This window comes from Oncorhynchus mykiss, chromosome 10, assembly GCF_057628025.1.
Source record: "Oncorhynchus mykiss isolate SJ-2025 chromosome 10, ASM5762802v1, whole genome shotgun sequence".
Taxonomy (NCBI): Eukaryota; Metazoa; Chordata; class Actinopteri; order Salmoniformes; family Salmonidae; genus Oncorhynchus; species Oncorhynchus mykiss.
In genome coordinates, this window is record NC_143031.1 from 20955414 (window position 1) to 20980450 (window position 25037).

At 41.2% G+C, this 25037-nt stretch overlaps 3 protein-coding genes across 4 annotated transcripts; 2 read left to right on the forward strand and 1 right to left on the reverse strand.

Moving 5' to 3' along the window:
• Positions 1-5664: 5664 nt before the first annotated feature.
• On the forward strand, positions 5665-9370 carry LOC110533480 (pleckstrin homology domain-containing family B member 1-like). Its single transcript, XM_021617733.3, has 6 exons — positions 5665-5901; positions 7273-7425; positions 7672-7774; positions 7884-7923; positions 8008-8089; positions 8452-9370. Exons 1-6 carry the CDS (start codon positions 5841-5843, stop codon positions 8583-8585), a joined length of 573 nt encoding a protein of 190 aa, XP_021473408.2. The 5' UTR covers positions 5665-5840; the 3' UTR covers positions 8586-9370.
• Positions 9371-10366: 996 nt separating this feature from the next.
• Positions 10367-14347, forward strand: h3f3c (H3 histone, family 3C). Its single transcript, XM_021617736.3, has 4 exons — positions 10367-10448; positions 11292-11436; positions 12218-12371; positions 12544-14347. The coding sequence occupies exons 2-4, from the start codon at positions 11309-11311 to the stop codon at positions 12670-12672; spliced, it is 411 nt and encodes a 136-aa protein (XP_021473411.1). The 5' UTR covers positions 10367-10448; positions 11292-11308; the 3' UTR covers positions 12673-14347.
• A 5393-nt stretch (positions 14348-19740) lies between these two features.
• Positions 19741-24233, reverse strand: LOC110533481 (homeobox protein otx5-like). Of its 2 annotated transcripts, none has more exons than XM_021617734.3 (3): positions 23602-24233; positions 22427-22602; positions 19741-21794 (listed from the first exon to the last, which is right to left on the reverse strand). In XM_021617734.3, exons 1-3 carry the CDS (start codon positions 23690-23692, stop codon positions 21138-21140), a joined length of 924 nt encoding a protein of 307 aa, XP_021473409.2. In that variant the 5' UTR covers positions 23693-24233; the 3' UTR covers positions 19741-21137. The 2 variants fall into 2 exon arrangements, with proteins under 2 accessions (XP_021473409.2, XP_021473410.2); XM_021617735.3 differs by having other exon boundaries at positions 22427-22578; positions 23602-24224.
• Positions 24234-25037: the final 804 nt, after the last annotated feature.

A 25037-nucleotide genomic window follows, 5' to 3' on the forward strand; every position in this document is an offset into this window, starting at 1 on the left:
TTACAGGGGCTGAGTCACTGGCTTACTGGTGCTCTTTCATGCTATCCCTAGGACCATGCCTCAGGACTACCTGGCATGATGACTCCTTGCTGTCCCCAGTCCACCTGGCCGTGCTGCTGCTCCAGTTTCAACTGTTCTGCCTGTGATTATTATTATTTGACCATGCTGGTCATTTATGAACATTTGAACATCTTGGCCATGTTCTGTTATAATCTCCACCCGGCACAGCCAGAAGAGGACTGGCCACCCCACATAGCCTGGTTCCTCTCTAGGTTTCTTCCTAGGTTTCGGCCTTTCTAGGGAGTTTTTCCTAGCCACCGTGCTTCTACACCTGCATTGCTTGCTGTTTGGAGTTTTAGGCTGGGTTTCTGTACAGCACTTTGAGATATCAGCGGATGTACGAAGGGCTATATCAATACATTTTATTTTATTTTATTTTAGAGAAATGTAATCATAGAATATTGTAAGAGCTTTCATTGTCTGCTTGGTCAAACTATCATACATCATTGATCTTCGGGCTCCCGAATGTCGCAGTGGTCTAAGGCACTGCATCTCAGTGCAAGAGGCTTCACTACAGTCCCTGGTTCCAATCCAGGCTGTATCACATCCCGCTGTGATTGGGAGTCTTATAGGGTGGCACACAATTGGCCCAGCGTCGTCTGGGTTTGTAAATAACAATTTGTTCTTAACTGACTTGCCTAGTTAAATAAAGGTTAAATACAAATTATAATCCCCCTTTATTTATCCTATGGTTCTGACTTGGTGTACAGGGAGAATACTGTAAGAACAGCCCATGAACTGAATTCAGTCACTGTACATTTCAAAAGTGCTAAACAAATAGTTATATTGACTATGTCCATTCTAGCTTGCCCATTAATGTCTTAATCAAAATTACAGATTGCCTCATCTGCTTGTCGTCCCCTTATGCCATAGTTTGTACATCTCAATTGTCATTCGAAACCACATTTGTTCAAGCAAGTCAGCCATATCAGCTATGTTTTTTTTAAAGGCAGTAAATGAGGCTGAATTAACTGTTTCGCTGCCAGACAAGGCTCCATTGATAGCCAGGTGTAGCAGTGGTAAAATGTTGGGACTACTGTTGAGAGAGCATTATGTAGGCCCTAACAGTTTGTGGGCACAGTTTGTCACTGTTATAGTGCAATTAATGTATTGTTTAGTGTTGTGTAGTGGCTTCACAGGCATGATTCCCACTTGTTTTTTTGTTGTTGCCCCACCAAGATTTACATGCTAAAATCGCCACTAAATAGCAGCAACATGTTTTGTATGATAGTTTGACAGTTGTATAGAATCAGATTAACATTGCAAGTCAATATTAAACAAAATTCTGCTACAGTACTTGCTTACCTCAACTAAATAAAGATTCCAATGATAGCCTTAACCATGTTGCTCCAAAAACCTGACCGCAGCCCCAAAAAGTTATCAATAGGTTTTAAAGGGCCAAAATATGCAACACAATTTAGGGGCAAGAGTCAGAGGTAAATGTATTTTACAAAAGTTCAATCAGGAAGGCTAACCTGAATACTCGTTTAACTTCATCCAGTAAGCATACCATCATTCACTTTGTTTCCTATTCTTCGGGCTTAGTGGGAATGAATACAAAAATATGATCAGCATGGGGTCTTGTTTCTTCTCCTCTTTCCTATAAGCCAAGTGAGGAATGTCGTACATCTATTTACCTCATAGCCTATAAGCATGGCATAATAATGCACATTCCTCACACTTGCTGTTTAACCTATGGGCTCACGCTTGCAACTATCACTTTCCTCGCTCTCAACCAATGGCAGTAAATCGTGGGATGTATTTATGTCAACTCTTCCATGTTCTCTCAGTTGCTCTTTTTCAGCAACAGTTTTCAACAACCATCCACCTCCCCACCACCACCAACTATAATACCCTTAAGGCCAGTCATTGGAACTCCTTTTCCCAAAGGACAGCAGACCCTCTGTCATATCATCTGACCATTCCCCAAACGATTTAATAAAATGTCATATTGCATTCCGTCTTTGTTGTTCTTTCAGTTAAGCCTGTACTCGATTGTCCTGAAGAAAAACACTCCAAACAAAGAATCTCCAATCCAAAATTAGATCTAGAATTGGCTTCCTATTTCACAACAAAGCCTCCTTAACTCATGCTGCCAAACATACCCTCGTAAAACTGACTATCCTACCGATCCTTGACTTTGGCGATGTCATTTACAAAATAGCCTCCATCACTCTACTCAGCAAACTGGATGTAGTCTATCACAGTGCCATCCGTTTTGTAACCAAAGCCCCATATACTACCCACCACTGCGACCTGTATGCTCTCGTTGGCTGGCACTCACTACATATTCGTCGCCAAACCCACTGGCTTCAGGTCATCTATAAGTCTTTGCTCAGGAAAGCCCCGCCTTATCTCAACTCACTGGTCACCATAGCAACACCCACCTGTAGCACGCGCTCCAGCAGGTATATTTCCCTGGTCATCCCCAAAGCCAACACTTACTTTGGCCGCCTTTCCTTCCAGTTCTCTGCTGCCAATGACTGGAATGAATTGCAAAAATAATTGAAGCTGGAGTCTAATATTTCCCTCTCTAACTTTAAGCACCAGCTGTCAGAGCAGCTTACCGATCACTGTACCTGTACACAGCCCATCTGTAAATAGCACACCCAACTACCTCATCCCCATATTGTTATTTATCCTCTTGCTCTTTTGCACAACAGTATCTCTACTTGCACATCATCATCTGCACATCTATCACTCCAGTGTTAATGCTAAATTGTAATTATTTCGCCTCTAAGGTCTATTTATTGCCTTACCTCTCTACTCTTCTACATTTGCACACACTGTACATATATTTTTCTATTGTGTTATTGTTTAGGTGTAACTCTGTGTTGTTGTTTTTGTCACACTACTTTGCTTTATCTTGGCCAGGTCGCAGTTGTAAATGAGAACTTGTTCTCAACTGGCTTACCTGGTTAAATAAAGGTGAAATAAAAAAAGATTATCTTAGGGCCAACCAAATGCTGAGTGCCAACAAAGCACAAACATATTCAAACAAAAATACTAATACAATATTATAACATGTTATAACTCTCTGTTAGGCTTTTACAACATATTACAGATTATGGAAATGTACTATTACTGGGCCTGATAATGTGCATGTTTGCACTGAATCGGATAACTTTGATTTATCTTAGCTGGTTTGGTGTAAGGTAGTGATGTGAGGTGAGCTAGCAGCAGGTAAGTGGAGAGCACAGTCTTCTGAAATTAACGACATTTGCAGACCCTGCAGTCTAATTCCACTTGTATCACCATAAGTAAAGGGATAGGCCTGTGCTGTTCACAGAATTACTTTACTTGAGCACGCTTTCCTAGAAGCCAAATAATTGCTTGCTGTCATAATGTCATAATGTCACATCTAGTTATTTTGCAAGTTGGCTGGTGTTTTACCAAGCAATTTAGCTGAACCACACATTGGTTTGTGTCATCGTGATTGTTGAGATAACTGTTGAGACACTAGATGTCATGAATGCTATTAACATATGATATATGTTATGTAGCCCCTTAATGACATAGGACTCAAAATAAGTGCTACCACCAGCTTTTCAAACAGTCAGTGTGATTTCAGGCAGGGCAGGCCAGTGGATAGGGTTAAAGAAGGTATGTTCTTCTGGAAAGGTGGAGTAAGTCTAAAAACACTTACACTCAAAACATTGCGCTACTGTGTCAGTCACCACCAAGTACCTTTGACCTCCGATTGAGTACTAGTCCCAGTATCCTACAGAGCACACTAGTAGAGAAATGTGTGTATTTCAGAATGGCTACAAGTTCAGATTTCAGAGGTCCTCAGGTTTGCTGGGCTATGGTGAATGTTGAGGGACTGTCATGTGATGTCATAGAACGCAGTGGGTCACTGCTGACTTTTCTGACCATGATCTCCAATAAAAATGCACAGCGTGTGGTACTGATAGGGGTAGGAATAGGGCCATCTAGTGGCATCGGAGTGTAAGAGTTCAGAGAGTATAAATAGAGTCCCTTATGTTGAAGGTCAAACCCTGAGAGGAATCCAGCGTTCCCACAGTCACAATACAATGGCCAACATTCAGTCCCAGGCAGCAGTATGTCATCAGAACATCTGGCTGGCAGTTTTTCTCCACTAGGGTACGCTTCATGACTCACACATGGTGAAAATAGAAACGGATCATCACCAAGCAGGGTTGGGGTCAATTCCATTTAAATTCCAGTCAATTCAGACGCCCCTGGACCCCCCATAACAGATCAGAAGCCCCCTCCAAAACGAATTTAAATATCAATGTGAGGCACAACCCCACAATTGCCAAAGATATCGACATCAGGCACCCCCATGACATTTTAGGCTCCCCAAGAGTCAATGTATAATAAGAACCCTGTGGCTAAGTAAGCATCGCTACTGTCTTCCTGAAACCTGAAGTAGGGCTATTGTTAGACACAGACTCAGCACTGCATTGGCTTTTCTGGGTCAGTGGTATCACTGGTCCTTCTGGAGGACGTTGTTGTGTTGTGGCGTGGGTTCGAATCTTCGGTCCGCCATGGCAGGGATGGACCACATTATAGATACATTAATTGTAAAATATTACAGTGTGATTAGTAATAATGAATCTATAAACAGCTAATGTGTGTGTGTGTATATATATATATATATATACTTCTATAAATACAGTTACTGATATTGTTTCTCTGACCTTGAAAACAATTATATCCTCATTGGCTATATCCAGATCATTCTAACCATCTCAAACTCTCTATTTAATACACTGACCTGAGGCAGTGACCATGATACAGGCACCAGAAATGAGGTCATCATTATACCTCCATGGGATTCGCTCACTTGGAGGGAACAGAGTCTTCTAGTAAAGGCTTAAAATAGAGCCAGGGTGATTCCTTAGTGAATCAATCTAATACACCTTGACATTTCTGCTGGGTTCACTTCAAATAATTGACTTCTTTCTCAGCAGACCCACATTTGTGCTTATAAAAGTGCTTGGGCAACTTTCATAATGATATTACAACAGTAACAGTATGCTCAGGTCAAGGGTGCACCTGAGTTAAAACAGGAATCAGAAACGGACAGGCCATATGGCATTTTGGGCAAATGGCAGATGGGCTGGTCCATCTTTAGCTCAGTGGATTGGTAATAAAAAAAAAATGTTGACCTAGAATTACCATTATTTGGATAATAATGGGTGTCTAAAGGAAAGAAATGTGGCAGTGTGTTAGAAATGCCCCAACCGATTTCTGGTATCAGTCTGTCCCTGACAGGAAGGTTCTCCTGAGTTACCCAAAGAAAACTATAACAGTTAGCTAATTATCATGGTGTTATTTTAATTCAGGGATTAAGGTGTTTGAGTGTGTTATGCCTCTTTCACTACGTGCTATCAACACATGCAGTAGTCCAAGAAGCCCAATTCTTAAAGACAGATGACAACACGTGCAAAATATAAAGAAAGGCAAAGCAGAGACAATTTACTAAATAGTGGAGGAATAAGAGGAGTTGGAGACGGGAAGAGAAAACATTCCAGCCAGAGAGGGAAGTAGAAGACAAATCAGGAGAGAAGGTGTGGCCAATCCAGGCCCACTAATCCCAAATGATCTAGCTCAACCCTATTCTCCGCCTCTCGCTCTCAGATTAGAAGTGTGGGCCAGAATAAAAATAAAGGCACCGTAAAGGCATCTCTCTGTCTCTCTGCAGACGACTCCTCAAACAAGAACAAACACTTGAAAAACATAAAACATACACCCCTGGCACAAACACACTTTTGGGTTTCCTCTCTGGATTATTTGGGGTGAGGAATTGTAACATGGACAGATCTCCGATCATACACATAGCTCTGCTGAAGTCAGGCTGGCTCTGGAGACAGAGTGAGTACTATAGATTCAATGTTTCTCAAATAATGCCATGTTGCAGTCTAACCTCGTGTCTACCTGTTTTGGTCTCAGATAAAGCCTTAGCCATTGCAGGTACTATCTTTACCAAGTGTAGACTTCAACAGCTAAACATAGCATAAGAAGTTGTGTGGGGCACTAGTATGAGAGAAATATCAGCACTGTGTAGAACACTTTGAAACACAGGTTAAGGCCAGGCACCACAGGCTGAAATTACATGTTTGCATCTACCTATCAATTTTGAGATTTGTTTGCATTTTGGTCCGTTAATATTAATATTTTCAAAAACTAAACATAAACATGCTCAAATCTTAATGAAAATGTTGATTTTCTTTATTTTATCATACTATCATCAAAATGTCATGAATTTAACCACTTTAAAATGGCCATACATCCATCATTTCAAAGCTCACTACATTGAATTAAGCATCATTTAAAAGCCCATGTAATAGAGAATGTTACAAACAATTTAGCATATTTTAATACAATATTTCAGATTTTTTTAAAGTATTATATTTATGTCTAAATTCAACTGGTAAAAATTGATTGAGATATGATTATGCCTGGCCTTAAGTGGTGTGTGAGGTCTGTAGCAATCTTTGCTCAAGTCCCCAGTCCATGCCACTCTCTCCAAAAACAGTTCTCCCATGTTCTTAAAACTGACTCCACTGAAAACAAAATGGAGGACTCTGTTGATGTCATCAAGATCGCTAACAGATTAACCTACAGTACCTACCATTTAGCTTGTTTTGATGAAGCCATTGCACTAAAGGGCATCTTTGCCCTATTTATTGAGTTGCGGTTGCTTGTGAAAACTATTGGATTTTTAACTAAGATCCGAATCGTTCTAGAAGGTGAATGTTACAACTGTTATGAAATTCCAACCCTTACTCTGTTTGTCCAGCCTGGCCATAATCTAATTAGCTTCCTGTCTGTGTTAGCAAATCAGTGACTCAATCAGAAAGGCCACAAGCCTGGGGATTCACCCGCCGGGGAAAAACATATACAGATTTACAGCTTTGACAATATAAATACAAAACACTCAAAATGGCTGTAGGTTTACCCATTATAGACCCACTGACTAGAATGCGTCTTTGAGATTCTTCTTGTAATAAAAATTGCTATATAAATGTAATTGATTATTGTTATTACTACTATTATTATATGCTGAATTGAGACAGAATCCTATCTGGCTGGCAGTGCATTTCAGTTATTGTGGATAAATAAAAGTTTACAAAAAGTCCAAACTGACCGTTAGGAAAGTGGACATCTTAACCTAACCCGAAATCTACTCCACTTCACCCTCCATCTCCCCCCACGCTCTTCCTGCCTCCTTTCTTCCGTCAGCATCCATCTTGAAGCGGTGGAAGCTGAATTGGTGTGACCTGTGGATCGATGGGAGCCTGGTCTTCTACAAGACGGATAGCAGGCGAGAATTTGAGCACCGAGTGGGTCTCAAGACCAGCTGTGTGAGCGTCAAGTCTGGCCTGGAGAGTGCAGGTGAGGGGGAGTTTCTAGAAAGATGGGGATGTTCAACATGGCAATGGATGCTTCCGAAATGGCAATCTATTCCCTAGGCCTATAGTGCACTACTTTTGACCAGAGCCCCATGAGACATGCTGTATGCATTATTACAGAAATAAAGTGGACTGAGGAGTCCAAATATCTGTATTGACCTCCAAAAGATTTTGGCCTTTGCTGTGGACTTATGTGTGTGTAACCCTAGCAGTCTATGTTGTTGTACAGGTCTCTCTCCCCCAGAGAACCAGCCAAGTGAGAACATGGTGGTGGTGCAGCTTAGAGATGGCTCCACTGTGATCCTGTGTGCCAACAGTGAGGACGAGGCACTGTGAGTTTATATTATTTCTCTCTCTCACACACACACACTCTCTTACATTGCACACACTCTCTCTCAATCCACTTCCTCCCTTTCTCCTTTTGTCATTCTGTTTTTGCAGAGCATGGAATTTGACAATTCTAGAGGCGAGACGAAACCCAGTAAGTAAACCGGTAAACCAGGGTTTCCCAAACTCGGATTCTTAGAGGACATTCTTGTCTTATCGTCTTGTCTTTCCCACTTAGTTCCCATATGACCCATACGACGACTCGTACCAGTCCGTCCCAATGGACGGCAACAACACCATCTACCTCACCCCTGGATCAGGTAAAGACAACACAACACCCAAGCTCTGAGTCGTATTCATTATTGCACATTGTGGCAAAATGTTTTGCAACGAAAAATGAAAACAAGCGTTTCTTATTGGACAAGTTCAGGTAGTCCCTCCTTGTTTAAGTCCATTTTCTACTGTTAGGTGCCTAGTGAATACGACTCTGATTTCAGCAAGTCAACAGAGTGACTCTAGCACTCCTTTCCAAAACTCCCTAAAATCAGTTGACATAACTATCCTGGTTACATCAAATCAGAAAAGTCTAATAAAACACACTTGTATATTCACTTATGCTCCCGTAAATACTGTAGTACATCTTATACTCAGCATCCTGTCTCTCCCTCCCTCTCCCTCTCAGGTACCCACCACCTACTGATCCAGAGAGACCCATACGACGGCATAGGAGAGCAGGTGGCACTGGGGCTACTGGCGGGCATGGCGGCGGGTGCTGCCATGCGCTCCTTCCTCTGGATGCCCTTGTTTTTCTGCTGATAGAGAAGGTCTTTTGATCTGGACCAAGATGCTTGCTTGGGCGCCCTCCCCCAGTGCGCTAGCTCCATGAGCAGGGAGGCACGGTTGGGAAATGCCCAGGCTGCTGTAGGCCTCATTCCTACAAGTCTTATTATTGTATTTCACACACAATTTATTTCCTGTTGCAGAATAATAGTGCACGAATGTGTGTGTGTTTTAATGTCAGTGAAATGCCTTTCTTGCAAGCTCTAACCACAACAATGCAGTAATCAATAACGATGTAATACTAAAAATAACAAGGTAGAACAAAAACACAGAAGATATAAAAATAATAAGAACACGATAAAGTAAGTAGGCATACTATATCAGGGTCAATGTGTTTGTGTGAGCGTGCATGCATGTGTGAGCGAACGTGTGTGTTGACAAATTGGTTTACAGAACAGGTTGATGGTAACATAAATATGTCCTTTATAACATAAGCTGTGTGAACTCAACCTATTTAGTAGAAATGCATATGAAACGTATACGGTATGCAACATACAGGGTGTATGAAAAACAGCAACGTCCTGATCCGCACATTCAGCTGCCTGAGGTTAATGGAACCCCCCACCCCACCCCACCCCCCCTACACACACACGGATACACAGAACCATTGACTGCAATTATGTTTAAGTTGAAAAATTGAGGTGCAAAAATGTATCACTTTTATTAACCTTAGATCCTGTATTTAAGCTCATGTACAGAATGTAATTCACTGAGTACAATGCTGCTGTTGTTGTCAAATTTAATAAAAGTTTTCAAAGCCATGGATATGAGAATTAATATTCGATGACAGAATACTTCCTTGCTTAATTCCTATTTAGGACATAAGGCTTCTGTCTGGAGATGGTGTTCCATGACAGACCACAGTCCTTCATATCCGTCTCCACTGTTCACCTACATGTCTCTTTGGGGCAGCCACACTTTCTTTCTATAATATAAGAGATAGAAAAATATGTATTCAATATGCATAATGTATTACACTTCAGTAGTAGCCTATACACTAGTCACTCACAATCTACGTTGATGTCATTTTTCTCGAAAACAATATTCACATGATGGTGAACTTCAGAGAAGCACACCATTAGAGACAGAGCTCATGAAACTAACCCATCTCCTACCAACTCACAGTTAGCCTACATTCAGGGGTGAAATTGATGGGGAATGACTGGGAACTGAATTCCCAAATGAAACTCATTTTAACATCTAAACATTTCTTTAAAAATGAATTCACACTGACACAGAGGGATTAAAAATATTTTTAAAAACCTGCTTGTTCATGTTGTTCTAAAACAGAGAAAGAGGACAGAAGATTGAGAAGAAGTTCAACTCTTAATTCAATTATTTCAAAAACAGCACATGGATTCATCATGGTTTGGGCAAAGGTATCCGTTCGCCCTGGTGTTGGAGTTGGATGACCGTTCAAATCGATTACAAATAAATGTAGGCAGTTGTACTGAGAGGAGACTGTGCCACTTTGACAAAGCAAACGCTTTTGAAAAAGCAGACAAATTCAAGCAGTTACATATAACTGTGGTTAATACCGTATCATTTCTTTCACAAGTAATTGTTTTAGCACCTTAGGTTATTTCCTACTAGATTACTTCAAATCGATAAAGAAATCACTAGAAAGCAATGAAAATGTTACTTTCAGGGAAACTCCAACCATCAGAAACGGTGTTTACAAAATGAAAGCAGTTGCATTATGGGAGAACAATGATTGACACGGCAGCCATTTTCCTACGGGGCGCCCTGTTCCCATTGTGTGAGAGATAGTAAATACTGACACTGCTAGAAAACCATAACATTTATTTCCTTGCGAAAAAACGTTTATATTCACGTCAGGTAAGTGGCACATTTTGGCATATATTTTTGTCTAAAACACTTAACCACTGTTTTTTATAAGTTTCAGGTGGGTTAAACTTCATTTTATTTTAAAATAGCATTTTATTCCGACGGTGTAGAAATGGAGAAGCGACTGCCGCGATGCTAGAGAAAAATGCTTTCTACTTCACTGGCCGAGGCAGATGTAAATTCCGCTCCAGTTTCATGTGCATTTTTACTTCGCTTGTACGGTGTAAACAAACGTTCACCTACAAATCAGAGCGACTTTTTGGATAGCTACAGTTGTCTAGTTTTATGTTTTAATGTTCGTAGTTCTTAACATTGTTTAGTTTTTCGAAGATTTTTGAAAGTTTCTGTCCCGCTCTTTGCCTGTATATTGGTAGGCTCATTCGATTGCTTCTTCATCTGCGGCCATAATCTTGCGGTTAGAGGGCGGAACTAGGGCTTGTGGACCCACCCATACGCTGCAAACCGTGTATCTCGATTGGTCGACAGCGACGACATTGCCCACTGGATTGGATGTATTTCGATAGGCGATCTACATACTAGTTTTATTGGTTGGGCAGTATCCCAGTATTCACGGATAGGATAGTGGCCCGCTGTTGCTGGATTGCAATGCAGCTGATCAGCAAAATAGAAAGTTATCATAACAGAGTAGTACTCCAGACGGAAGCGTTTCAGTCATCATTTCTCAAAAATAGCAACACACTAGTATACATTTGACACTTGGAAAAAATGTATTGCAATATATTTGCAACTCACAGAATTTTTGGAATTGTATCTAACAGAGCATTGTCGATACATAAAAATAAACAATTTAATGTATTTTTACCTGTCTCTCAGGTGATAACTAACTCATCATGGCTCGTACCAAGCAGACTGCCCGTAAATCCACTGGAGGAAAGGCTCCACGTAAGCAGCTGGCCACCAAGGCTGCCCGCAAGAGTGCACCGTCTACCGGTGGGGTCAAGAAGCCCCATCGTTACAGGTAAAGTATCGGTTCACCCCTAGAAATAAACATTAGTGTTCACCATATATCGTACATGTCAAGGTCAGCTAGCAGTGGTGTAAAAATACTTAAGTACAATTTTACTGAATGACTTTTACTTGAGTAATTTTCTTTTAGGGTATCTTTACTTTTACTCAAGTATGACAGTACGATACTTTTTCCACCACTGTCAGCTAGCGATACAGTCCCATTATGACATATAAAGCTTGTGTGAAACCACAGAGGTGGTACCAATTCATATTGGTGTGGAAATGACTTGACACTCCAATTGGTCACTTGGTGTGTTCAAAATGGCACCATATTCCCTCTATAGTGTACTACTTTTGACCTGAACCCATAGGGTATAAGGTGCCATTTCAGACGCAGCTAATGTTTACAAAGAGCAGATCTACAAGCCTTATAACTAAGCAGTGATTGCTGGTAAACGTCACCACTCAGTATTTGGGGCGGCAGGTAGCCTAGGGGTTAGAGCGTTGGACTAGTAAACGAAAGGTTGCAAGATCAAATCCCTGAGCTGACGAGGTAAAAATCTGTCGTTCTGCCCCTGAACAAGGCAGTTAACCCACTCTTCCTAGGCTGTCATTGAAAGTAAAAATTTGTTCTTAACTAACTTGCCTAGTTAAATAATGGTACAATTATTATATATATATTTTTTAATTAGCATGGCCAGACACAACCAGTAGAATTCAGCATCGATGAAGTACTATAGTAGAATATAATTACCCCCCCCCCAGTCATACTGACTGTGTGTTGGTTCCAGGCCCGGCACCGTGGCCCTACGTGAGATCCGTCGGTACCAGAAGTCCACTGAGCTGCTGATCCGCAAGCTGCCCTTCCAGCGCCTGGTGAGGGAGATCGCTCAGGACTTCAAAACCGACCTGCGCTTCCAGAGTGCAGCGATCGGAGCCCTGCAGGTCAGTGGCTGTGTGTGTATGTGAAGCTCTGTTCCCCTTAATCCAGATCCTGTCCTAATTGGCCTACTACACACACACGGTAACAAAACAACATGCTCAAATAATTTTTTGTGTGCTGACTTATGCATATATGTGTTTGTGTGTGACATTTCTTCTCTCTGTCTGTCTGCAGGAGGCCAGCGAGGCATACCTGGTGGGTCTGTTTGAGGACACCAACCTGTGTGCCATCCATGCCAAGCGTGTCACCATCATGCCCAAAGACATCCAGCTGGCACGTCGCATCCGTGGGGAGCGTGCTTAGCCTGCCCGCCCTCCTTTCCTTTTTCTCTTTAATGTTTCACCTCTATTCTCTTTGTTTCTTTATCTCTCACCGTCCTAACTCCCTCATTTCGCCCTGCCCTTCCATCTCACCCACCAGCCCCCTCTGCCTGTTTTCTTCTTGGTAGTCTTTAGAGTAACCGTGATTATGATGAGAGAAACGTGTTGAAAAGTCTCGTCTCTCATAGTTTTTGTCTTCAGCAGATGTTTTAGGGTACCTTTTTCGTGCATGTAGTAGGTGTCGCTGATCAGACACACACACACAGGTTTGTGCGTCCTCAGCTCTCATAAAATAAAACTCACTCACATGCAGGTGGGCAGACCAGAAGGGTGTCGCCCGGGGGCTAGTCTGCTTAAGGGGAGTGGCAACTTCCACAGCAGGGTGCTACTAAAACTAACCCCAGGGCTGTTGGTGTGTGTGTGAGCTCTGATCAGCTAAGCAAATTGTATTCAACAGCAAACAAGTATCATCTTGGTTACTTAAAAATAATTGATGATTACTATCATTGTGGATATTGTGTCTATTTTTTTTAATATATATATATAATTCATACATATACACCTTTTCTTTTGACTACTGCCAGAGACATCAAAATAATAATAAGAAAAAATGAAGTGATTGAAGTTTGGCAAACTTCTGTTTTTACAGAATTATTTTTAAACCAATCAGAAAGAGCTCGGTTTCATAAGAGCTACTGTTCCAATGGCAGCCACATGGGGGTGCTATATACCAGCCCCCCTCCTATTTAGCTTTTTCTCACTTTTAATCTGTCATTATCCATGATACTATTCTCAATCTCTTTACCCTATCACCTCTTAAGGTTAGTTGTGTTCGGCATTAGAGTTGTTACACCAGTATGAGTTGACTTTGTAGTAGCGAGAGTTACTCTTCAAGTTTGGGTTATTTTCTGACTTTCTCTCACTTCCTTTGTATACTGAACAAAAATATAAACTTATCATGCAAAAATGTAAAAGATTTTACAGTGTTACAGCTCATACAAGGAAATCAGTCAATTGAAATCAGTTCATTAGGCCCTAATCTATGGATTTCACTTGACTGGGGGGGCGCAGCCCTGAGGGCATAGATCCACTTGGGAGCCAGGCCCACCCACTGGAGAGCCAGGCCCAGCTATTCAGAATGAGTTTTTCCCCACAAAAGGGCTTTATTACAGACATAAATACTGTTTCATCAGCTGTCCGGGTGCTGCTCTCGGCAATCCCACAGGTGAAGAAGTTGAATGTGGAGGTCCTGTGCTGGCGTGGTTACACAAGGTCTGTGGCTGTGAGGACATTTGGACGTACTGCCAAATTCTCTAAAACAACATTGGATGTGGCAAAAGAGAAATGCTCACTAACAGGGATGTAAACAAATTTGTGCACACAATTTGAGAGAAGTTTTTTGTGCATATGAACATTTCTGGGATCTTTTATTTCAGCTCATGAAACATGGGACCAACACTACATGTTGCCTTTATATTTTTGTTCATTATAGATCTGACCATTCAATCGGTCAGTTTCCTCAATTTGTGATAAGCAATATAACATGTTTGTTTTCTTATATTTGTTCTTATTCCTCAAGATTTTCAGATGTTTAAGCTGATCTTTGTATTTTCCAAATTTCTCATATTATGGTGGTAATAAATAGATGTTACACAAAATAAGTGTCTGTCAGTTTCCTTTTCTACAAATGTTTCACTCTTTGCTTGTTGTGTGCATAGTCTGTAAGAGTTGTACGATTTTGATTGATGAAACATTCCGGTGGGAATGATGGGATGATCGTGGGATGATCTTGATTTTGAAAGAATATAACTTCTAGATACAACTAGATTACCCTATCATAACCAAAAAAAACAAGGACCTAGAACTCGTGTTTTTGCAGGCAAACAAATGGCAAAGCTTCAATTCATGTTTTTAAAAAGTAATGTTGCTCTCATGGAATGTCATTATAGAAACCAACTGCTGTTTGCATGTGAAACCAGTAGAATTTTGACTGTGCTCAACTCCTTTCCGTAAATATTTTATCCTGAAAATCTCCCCAGTCCTTAACGATTACAAGCATACCCATAACATGATGCAGACACCACTATGCTTGAAATATGGAAAGTGGTTCAATTATGTGTTGTATTGGATTTGCCCCAAACATAACACTTTGTATTCAGGACAACAAGTGAATTGCTTTGCCACATTTTTTGCAGTATTACTTTAGTGCCTTGTTACAAACAGGATGCATGTTTTGGGATATTTTTATGCTGTACAAGCTTCCTTCTTTTCACTCTGTCAATTAGGTTAGCATTGAGGAGTAACTACAATGTTGTTGATCCATCCTCAGTTTTCTCCTATCGTAGCAATTAAATTCTGTAACTATTTTAAAGTCACTTCTTTAAGCCTGGGCGGTTTCCTTCCTCTCTGGCAACTGAGTTAGGAAGGACGACTATCTTTATAGGGACTGGGTGGATTGATTTACTGCTCGACTGAGGGACCTTACAGATTATTGTATGTGTGGGGTACAGAGATGAGGTAGTCATTCAAAAATCATGTTAAACTATTGTTCCACACAGAGTGAGTCCATGCAATTTATGAACTTATTTAGGCTTGCCATAACAAAGGGATGAAATACTTGACTCAATAATTTCAGCTTTTCATTTTTAATTCAATGTAAAAAAAAATATATCTAAAAACACAATTCCAATTTGACATTATGGGGTATTGTGTGTAGGCCAGTGACAAAACATCTCAAATTAATCAATTTTAAATTCAGGCCGTAACAACCAAATTTGGGAAAAGTCAATGGGTGTGAATACTTTCTGAAGGCACTGTATCAGAGATCTGTGTGCATACAGGTAGACAGGCCTGTTTTCTTTCCTAGTTTTTGTAATGTCGGACCAGAGGGTGGAGAAGTTGAACAGCAGTAGATTCAGCACAGTTGTAGCTGTGTGGGCTAATATAGTCAAAATGCTTGCCTTGGGGTAAATTGAGGGTATGTTGAGACAATGGTTGAGCCAATGGCAATTTGAGCAAATATAAGTGTTTTTCCCCAGGTGTAATGCAAGCCATTATCGCTAGTATATGAGGCTTAAGTTAAAAGTGTATAATAGGTGTTAAGCCTGTGTCAAAAGATGCTTAAAAGTACTGTCATTGTATTGAATTGTGTTTGGTAAATAAAGATAGACATGGTTTTAAAAAGTATAAAATTGAAACTCAAATGGTAATGTATAGATGCATCACTGACTACACCAAAGTATAGCAATTATATCAATTATATTGTATTCACTAAGGCTTCATTTTCTGTTGCAAAACCATTTGTTACTAATGAATATCACCTTGGTCCTGCAGTTACAGTGTGCAGGGGTTTGCTCCAGCCAACACAGCACCAAAATACCTGATAGAGCTTATAAACTCAAGGTCTCGATAAACTGAATGAAGTAGACTTGTGTTGGGCTGGAGATAAACCCTTCACATCCAATAGCTCTCCAATGACCATGGTCAGTGACCATTGCTTTACAATATAAAAAAAAAAAGTTTTATAAGGGTTTATGTACAATTGAAGTCAGAGGTTTACATACACTTAAGTCATTAAAACTAGTTTTTCAACCACCCCACACATTTTTTGTTAACAAACTATAGCTTTGGCAAGTAGGTTAGGACATCTATGTTGTGCATGACACAAGTAATTTTTCCAACAATTGTTTACAGATTATTTCACTAATAATTCACTGTATCACAATTCCAGTGGGTCAGAAGTTTACATACACTAAGTTGACTGTGCTTTTAAACAGCTTGGAAAATTACAGAAAATTATGTCATAGCTTTAGAACCTTCTGATAGGCTAATTAAAATCATTTGAGTCAATTGGAGGTGTACCTGTGAATGTATTTCAAGGCCTACCTTCAAACTCAGTGCCTCTTTGCTTGACATCATGGGGAAATCAAAAGAAATCAGCCAAGACCATATCATTTTTTTTGTAGACCTTCACAAGTCTGGTTCATTCTTGGGAGCAATTTCCAAACGCCTGAAGGTACCAAGTTCATCTGTACAAACAATAGTACGCAAGTATAAACACCATGGGACCATGCAGCCGTCATACCACTCAGGAAGAAGACGTGTTCTGTCTCCTAGAGATGAACGCACTTTGGTGTGAAAAGTGCAAATCAATTCCAGAACAACAGCAAAGGACATTGTGAAGATGCTGGAGGAAAAAGGTACCAACGTATCTATATCCACAGTAAAATGAGTCCTATATATACACAACCTGAAAGGCTGCTCAGCAAGGAAGAAGCCACTGCTCCAAAACCGCCATAAAAAAGCCAGACTAGGGTTTGCAACTGCACATGGGTGTCAATCATATTGTGGATGTGCTTTGCTGCAGGAGGGACTGGTGTACTTCACAAAATAGATGGCATCATGAGGTAGGAAAATTATGTGGATATATTGAAGCAACATCTCAAGACATCAGTCAGGAAGTTAAAGCGTGGTCGCAAATGGGTCTTCCAAATTAACAATGACCCCAAGAATACTTCCAAATTTAAGGACAATGTCAAGGTATTGGAGTGGCCATCACAAAGCCCTGACCTCAATCCCATAGAAAATTTGTGGGCAGAACTGAAAAAGCGTGTGCGAGCAAGGAGGCCTACAAACCTGACTCAGTTACACCAGCTCTGTCAGGAGGAATGGGCCAAAATTCACCCAACTTATTGTGGGAAGCTTGATGAAGGCTCCCGAAACATTTGACCCAAGTTAAACAATTTAAAGGCAATGCTATCAAATACTAATTGAGAGTATGTAAACTTCTGACCCACTGAGAATGTGATGAAAGAATGTCAAGTCCTGACCAGAGAAAGCCTTGATTTTCTATGGTGGAGTAGGTCAGGGTGTGACTGGGGGGTGTTCTAGTTTATTATTTATATGTGTAGTCTAGTTTTTGTATTTCTATGTTGGCCTGGTATGGTTCCCAATCAGAGGCAGCTGTCTATCGTTGTCTCTGATTGGGGATCATATTTAGGTAGCCTTTTCCCACCTGTTGTTTGTGGGATCTTGTTTTTATATTGTTGCTTTTGAGCCCTACTAGGCTGTACGTTCATTTGTTTGTTTCTCTTTTTGTTTTTGTTGCTGGTTCTCATTCTAATAAATTATGATGAACCCAAATCACGCTGAGCCTTGGTCTACCCATTTCACGAGCGTTACAAATAAATAAAATCTGAAATAAATAATTCTCTCTACTATTATTCTGACATTTCACATTCTTAAAATAAAGTGGTGATCCTAACTGACCTAAGACAGGGAATTTATATTAGGATTAAATGTCAGGAATTGTGAAAAACGGTGTATGTAAACTTGGACTCAAAATATGAAACTGATGTGACTAAGTGTTTGTTTTCCCTTATGCCCTAAAGAGAAAGAAATGCATTACTTTAAGGGGTCATGAATTGGTCATTTTGGTCTTATGTGGTTTAGGGTTTTGAGTTTGTAAGTATACTTCAGAGAGAAAAGTTGGGAACGGTCTTGGGTGGCCAGGGTCATGTTCATCAGGGCACAAAATGGGAAACATTTTAAAACACTTTGCAACAGATTTCGTTTTTCTTCAGTTATTCTTCACCTTGTGTCTGTTTGCTTCACTTTGGCAGCTAACCCACATTGGGATATAATAAGGAACGCTGTGTGTCTCTATGTTCACCTTCCCCAAGGTCTGCTGGGTGCTGCTCTCCATCCCTCCCTCCCTCCCTCCCTTGCTCCATCCCTCCCCCACCACATCTGCTCCTTTTAGAGATTACCGGCAACATGTCTGTCTATCTGAAACTATCCGTGCTGACGACCAGCAGATTACAACCGCACTGCACCCTCCGAAAGAGATTAACCAATCAGGACGCAGACAGAGACAAAGAGGGCAGGGATTAACCAATCAGACCACAGAGAGGGAGGGCAGAGGGATTAACGTGGCGCGGAGTGGGATTAACCCAGCGAGTTGAGTGGGTATGTCGTGTGCGTATTCAGTGCGCTATGGAAATCTCTCTAGTTTCCCTTTTACGTCTAAATACTATACTGTATAATGCTTGTGTTCAAATGAACACTTCATCAGTTGAGGAAAATGGCAAATGCACTCCTATGTTATTCATTCCCAACATTGTTAGATACATTGAAGTTTGCTGCTCTCTGAAAAATAAAGTTATTCTATAAATGAATAGGTTATGTTTTAATTTTTAGAGTCCCCATTTGTCCAAACTTAAAGTACCAAATTGTTAACCTGTCACCACATGAGAAATCTAGTTATCTCCAGACACTGTCAAATATGTTATGGAATCTGTCTTTTGCCGAGTCTAGATTCCAACACACATTCGTAATGAAGACGTCTTATGTGCAACGATAGGAGCATTGCTGCAGAGTAACTCAGTAAACTCAGTGCCCTTCTCTGTTATGACATACACACACACACATGGCATACACATCACGTACACATGTTGTACTCACAAACACTCACATACAAGTATACTCACACACAAATTTCCACTTGAAGTCAAATTACATGGCATGTAACCAGGTCAACAAGGGATTACTGGGTTGTCAGAAGAGGAGGGTGAGGTGGAGTAGTGGGTGTGTGGAGGGAGGTAAAAGGGGGGTAAGAGACTGGTAGGGATGGGGGAGAAGAGATGTGCTGGAGGGGAGGGGTTGCACATAGGAAGAAGGTACTGTACCCCGAGCCTTGATTGTTTTTTTGACATTGAGACATTAGTGGAAGGAAAGAAAGGGGAAGTAATTACATTGTCCTCCATGATAGCAGAGTTTGAATTAATATGTTTTAACCATGGAGTGTTTCAAATTAGTTTCTAGTTAAGTCTTTTCCATATAGCATTATCATCAAGGGCGTCAACCTTTTTATAGAGTATATGGTATACTTTGCCTGTTCAGAGAGAAGAGAAGTGATTGAGACCATTGGTGCAGAAGATTGAGAGACATGTAGACGGAGAGACAAACAAACAGGGAAAGAGACCAAGGCCGTAGCTACATATGAGGACACTGAGGTCCGGACCTCTGTACTTAAAAAAAACAAAAACAAACATTTTCGGAACTCAATCAGGGTCTCAATTTACTGTTGAAAGTTAGAATAGTAGAATACTCAAGGTGCAATTTTGAAACTTGGTTGTGCATCAGCAGTTTTCCTCTTGTTATATGTCACTCACTGACTGAGGGAAAGTGAGAAGGGAGAGGCAGAGGTGGGGAAAGAGACAGAGAGAGAATGAAGAGTTACAGAAATGGGAAAAGGACAGAAAGATGGTGACAGAAAGAAGGATGGGGAGATAGAGAGAAAGAAAGACAGAGGGGTAATCCTGACTAATTCACTTAGGACAATGCTGAAGGGAGGGTAAGAGGATTGAGCCACTCTAGAATCAGATGAGCAAAAATAACCGATAGCAAGATGCACTGGAGAGCCATGTGGGCCAAGGTGGAAACACGACAGAAACGGTTAAGAAACACAATAGAAACCATAGCTAACGAACTAACAACATGGTGACTGTTATCCTCAGAAGTTAACTGGTCACTTGTTTAGTTCGGGGTCAGTCATGTCCTTGAACTGAACTAATTTTGATTCTGAATACCAATACAGTACGTTTGAATGCAAAAAAACTGATCACTTCCTTTAAATTGTGAAACCAAAATGTCACTCAAACTTGTAATCACAATTATGTTTGCTGGGCATAAATGTAGATTAAAAGTTAGCTCTAATATTTCACACAACAAAACATACCATTTTTTTTCTCCATCAAAATATAATAGCAATGATGCTAGCCTAACACCATAGTAACACGTTAGCTCCAAAAGCCTAAAAGTAATCAAATGAAAATCTAAATTGTAACATAGAATAACAATGACTAAACTCAAATTAACACTGACGGTCTTTCAGAACAAAAAAAGAGAGAGACTAAGAGAGTATCAAAGCTCTGTAAATTTGATCTATTGTTGTGTTTCTTGAAAACAAAAGTCAAGCCATCAACAGCAGAAAAAACATCAGAGGAACGATTGAGTTTAGCGTGGTTGTATCAGTAGAATTCTCTTGAGGATGTCTTTCCATCACAGACCAATCAATGCATCTTAACCATGGCTTGTGTTTAAATCAGTTTCTAGCTGTGATTCTTTCCCATACAGTAGTATGATCCTCAGGGGCATCCTTCCCTTCTACTGTATGAGAAAGTAAATGGACCTGATATCCTGCAGTCAGGAGGGATCAATAATGTCCCCTGGTCTCTCTTCTCCTCTCTCCCCTGAATAGAAAACACATTCTACAGGGGTTGTAAAAACCAAGCATACAAATGAGAAACGGAGAGAAAAAAACAAGTGTTCAGTCAGAATCATTTGATTGTATTTGATTGTACTGTATATCTGGCGAGAGCCTTATTCATTCACAACTTCTCCCTCTTCTTCTTCCTCTTCTTCTTTTTCTTCTTCTTCCCACTCTCTCTACAGCACCTGGAACTTCCAGGAATTCTGGTCTTTGTGGTCCAGGCAGTCCATGGTGCTAAAGCCCAGCTTCCAGGCCTGCTGGTCTTTGTAGTCCAGGCAATCGACGGAGGTGAAGCCCAGCGAGGCGGCCGTGCCGTAGCCCTGGGAGGAGAGCGAGGCGGGTGACTGGCTCAGCGAACCCCCCATTGAGGGCACGGTGATGGGGCTGAGGGCACCGCTAGCCGACAGCTGCGAATGCATGGGCGACAGGTAGGCACTGCAGTCCAGGCCCGTGAAGTAGGAGGAGGTGCCGGCATAGCCCTGGGCATAGCCCTGGGCGTAGGCCTGAGGCTGGCCGTAGCTCATCGGGTAGGCAGAGGGCCGCTGCATGCAGGGCGCCGAAGAGGCCAAAGGGTCAGGGAGTGGTGAGATGGCCGGGCTCCAGATGGAGACGGCTGCGTTGCCAGGGTTGTTGCCGCTGGGCGGCAGGGAGGGGCCCGATGGGGCTGAGGAGGGGCTGTAGGAACCAGAGGGGTTGTTGGCTGAGGGGTCTGGGCCGGCGCTGGGCTGGTCCTGGGTGGGCGACGTCTTTTTTTTGGGCGGGCGGGGCTTGGACTGGCCGCTGCTCTGCTGCTGCTGTTGGCGGCACTTGGCGCGGCGGTTTTTGAACCACACCTGCAGAAAACAGAGACACACAATACAGCTACTTAGCATAGAGACAGACAATATGTGGAAAAACTGTGATGGTGATAGTAAGTTGTTTGGTGGGAAGATGGCACTATGTTACTACATCATTGTTGATATATCTGTCACTATGCCAATGTGCACCTATACTCTGTGATATAATACAACTGTCAAAACCAGTTTTTGTACCAGATAGAACTGTGAGCCAAACTGTCACAGGTGGGGGATGTATCTGTACAGAGCATTCAGTACATGTCATTCTACAGTCCTTACCACAATACTGGTGAATTGTATTCTTCAATCTGAGAACACTCTCTTACCTATGAAGGTGGACGTCATTTTTTTTTACCACAACAACAATATTGTAACACTGTTTCGATTGTGTAGGTATTTCTTCAACTGTCCATGTTGTTATAACTTGAAAGGAGCCCCGATTGATAACATGCATAGATGTAAATTGCACTAACTGCATAACCTGCATAGGCCTACTCTCAATGTACTTCTAAATCCATTACATTGTCATATTGTCACCTGTTGGTGAGACGAGAAGATGAGACTAGAACCACTTATAGATAGAGCCATGTCTGACTAAATATTTTATATATATTCACATTACACCGTACCTGTACGCGTGACTCGGGGAGGTTGATCTTGAGGGCCACCTCCTCCCTCATGAAGATGTCGGGGTAGCGAGTCTTGGAGAACAAGGCCTCCAGGATATCCAGCTGAGTGCGTGTGAAGGTGGTGCGCTCGCGACGCTGCTTTCGTGGGGTGGCTGAGAAATCCAGAGACACAGAGACTGTGTGATAATAATGGTAATGATGGAATGGCATTAATGGACAGCAGCACTCCTCAGTGCTCAAAGTGATTGACATTCACATTGCATTTCATTAGGCCTACAGTTCATTGGAAAGGGTTTGTATATGTGTTGATAACAGTGGTATTGATTTCGTACCCCCCCCCCCCCCCCCCATGACACCTCTCTATAAGACAATAAGTAATTGTGCAGTCATATAGTTTCTATGATCATTATGGTATTTTGAGATATTCATAGTCATAAAATAATCATAGCAGGTATTAGCCTAGTAATAGAAAAAAGGCCAAAGAAAAAAGAAAGAAAACTATAGGAAAATTCAGGTCTATGTGAAAACGAATCATTTCCTGACTTAAAAACTGTGCCCATATATGGGAAGATGTGTGTTAGGCTAAATGGTGATTGTCTGTCTGCAAGTTGAACAGGTGTTACAACTGGTGATGATGGTAATGGCAGATGCAAAAATAAACATTTTGACCGAGAAATGCATAGCCGACTGTAAAGGACCAGGCTACTCTCACATTTAGCCAATTTGGACTAGGTTTACGCTAAACTGTCATCATTGTCTATAGATATGGTTTTCGTTTAATTCTCTATTCTTTTCAATGCTCACAATTATTTCCTATTTTCTTTTTGATTAGGAATCGCTGTTATCTGACACTAGCCTACCCTTTGTTGAATAGGTTATTGTCATGGAACCAGTCACAGAATAATCTATTATTATTGATATTGTTGATATTATTATTGTTGTTGTTGTTGTAGTTATTGTTATTAGTAAGCTATGTTATGTTGTAATACATTATTAACGGGGTTAAACAATTCATGGTGCATGGACTTTAAGCATGCATTGCCCACTGTTTTACGCATGAGCCGCGTTCATCTTTGGCCAATGTAGGCTATAATTTTTTTTTATTTTTAAACATTGGTAATGAGAAAAAAAGTGGTAAATTACAATACAAAAAGTGGTAGTATTGCTATACTCACATGGGTATCCAGCCGTGGTGTGTAGCAGGTCCATCCCAGGCATGTTTAACCCGTTCATGGCGTAATGGGGTTGCTTAATGTAGGACATCATCCTCGCGCCGAGATTTTATGCCTTCTCGCTCACTTGGTCGTCTCTCTGAATTGACACACACGACCGGACGTTCTTGGGAGACTTTGCTATTTCCCACCAGTCCCTCTTGGTCGGTAAGTTTAGGTCTCGCTTCAAGTCAACCTCGCCAAGTGCGTAAAGGTGACAAGGATATCTTGATATCGGAAAGTTCTTTGTCTTTCTTTCTTTTTACTCTTTCTCACTTTACTGACTTGTCGAAAACACCAAACATTTCTATTGCGCTCCTCGTGACAATTGCGCGCCTCAGTTTATGTCAAGGTAGATCGCGCGGACCCTTCTGTTTTGGCGCGCTAGGAGCAGGTTAAGGGGCGCGTGCTGCAGTTGAGCGGGGGTGAAGCCACTACACTGATTTATTTTACAGACACTGTGAGCTAATTAGAGGGACGACGTGGACTCATAGAAACCCCTCCTTCCTCTCTCTCTCTCCCCCCTCTCTCTTTCGCTCCCTATCTCTTTCCATCCTCCCGCTATCTCTCTCGTCTTTGCCCACCCCATCACACATGTTCCTTTTATTCCGAGAGACATTTAGAAACAATTTTGCAGTTACGTCTACTTTTTCAATTGACCATGTAGAGGCATCACATTTTTACAGCGTTTATCACATTTTCATCAAACAATATAAACATTATATGTATAGGCTACAGTTAATGTAATCGTTGAAGGGTTGGTTAAATACAAATATTTTTTCTTACCCAACCCGTCAATTTTTTTCAAACTATTCATTTTCATTGCTGTAGCGAAAAATAATATTTAGCCGTGTATTTTTAAAAATGCTGTCGATTTATCAACAATCGATAAACATTCCTTCTTTAACGTTTGAAATCAAGGCATAAGATTATACATTATAGTCTCAGACATACATTATACAGTATATATAATAGTATGTGGACACCTTCAAATTAGTGGATTCGGCTATTTCAGACACACCCGTTGCTGACAGGTGTATAAAATTGAGCGCACAGCCATGCAATCTCAATAGACAAACATTGGCAGTAGAATGGCCTTACTGAATAGCTCAGTGACTTTTAACGTGGCACTGTCACATGATGCCACCTTTCCAACAAGTTAGTTCATCAAATTTCTGCCCTACTAGAGCTGCCGATCAACTGTAAGTGTTGTTGTTGTGAAGTGGAAAAGTCTATGAGCAACAATGGTGCAGCAGCAAAGTGGTAGGCCACACAAGCTCACAGAATGGAACGGAAAAATCGTATGTCCTCGGTTGCATCACTCACTACCGAGTTCAAACTGCCTCTGGAAGCAATGTCAGCACAATAACTGTTCAACGTCAGCACAATAACTGTTCATC

Coding starts and splice junctions, on each gene's coding strand:
- LOC110533480 (XM_021617733.3), top strand. CDS start 5,841: ATGGACAGATCTCCGATCATACACATAGCTCTGCTGAAGTCAGGCTGG. Junction 7,924..8,007: donor TAGAGGCGAGACGAAACCCA/GTAAGTAAACCG, acceptor TTTCCCACTTAG/TTCCCATATGACCCATACGA. Junction 8,090..8,451: donor CTACCTCACCCCTGGATCAG/GTAAAGACAACA, acceptor TCTCCCTCTCAG/GTACCCACCACCTACTGATC.
- h3f3c (XM_021617736.3), top strand. CDS start 11,309: ATGGCTCGTACCAAGCAGACTGCCCGTAAATCCACTGGAGGAAAGGCT. Junction 11,437..12,217: donor AAGAAGCCCCATCGTTACAG/GTAAAGTATCGG, acceptor TGTTGGTTCCAG/GCCCGGCACCGTGGCCCTAC. Junction 12,372..12,543: donor CAGCGATCGGAGCCCTGCAG/GTCAGTGGCTGT, acceptor GTCTGTCTGCAG/GAGGCCAGCGAGGCATACCT.
- LOC110533481 (XM_021617734.3), bottom strand. CDS start 23,692: ATGATGTCCTACATTAAGCAACCCCATTACGCCATGAACGGGTTAAAC. Junction 22,603..23,601: donor CACCACGGCTGGATACCCAT/GTGAGTATAGCA, acceptor ATTATCACACAG/TCTCTGTGTCTCTGGATTTC. Junction 21,795..22,426: donor TCCCCGAGTCACGCGTACAG/GTACGGTGTAAT, acceptor TGTTTTCTGCAG/GTGTGGTTCAAAAACCGCCG.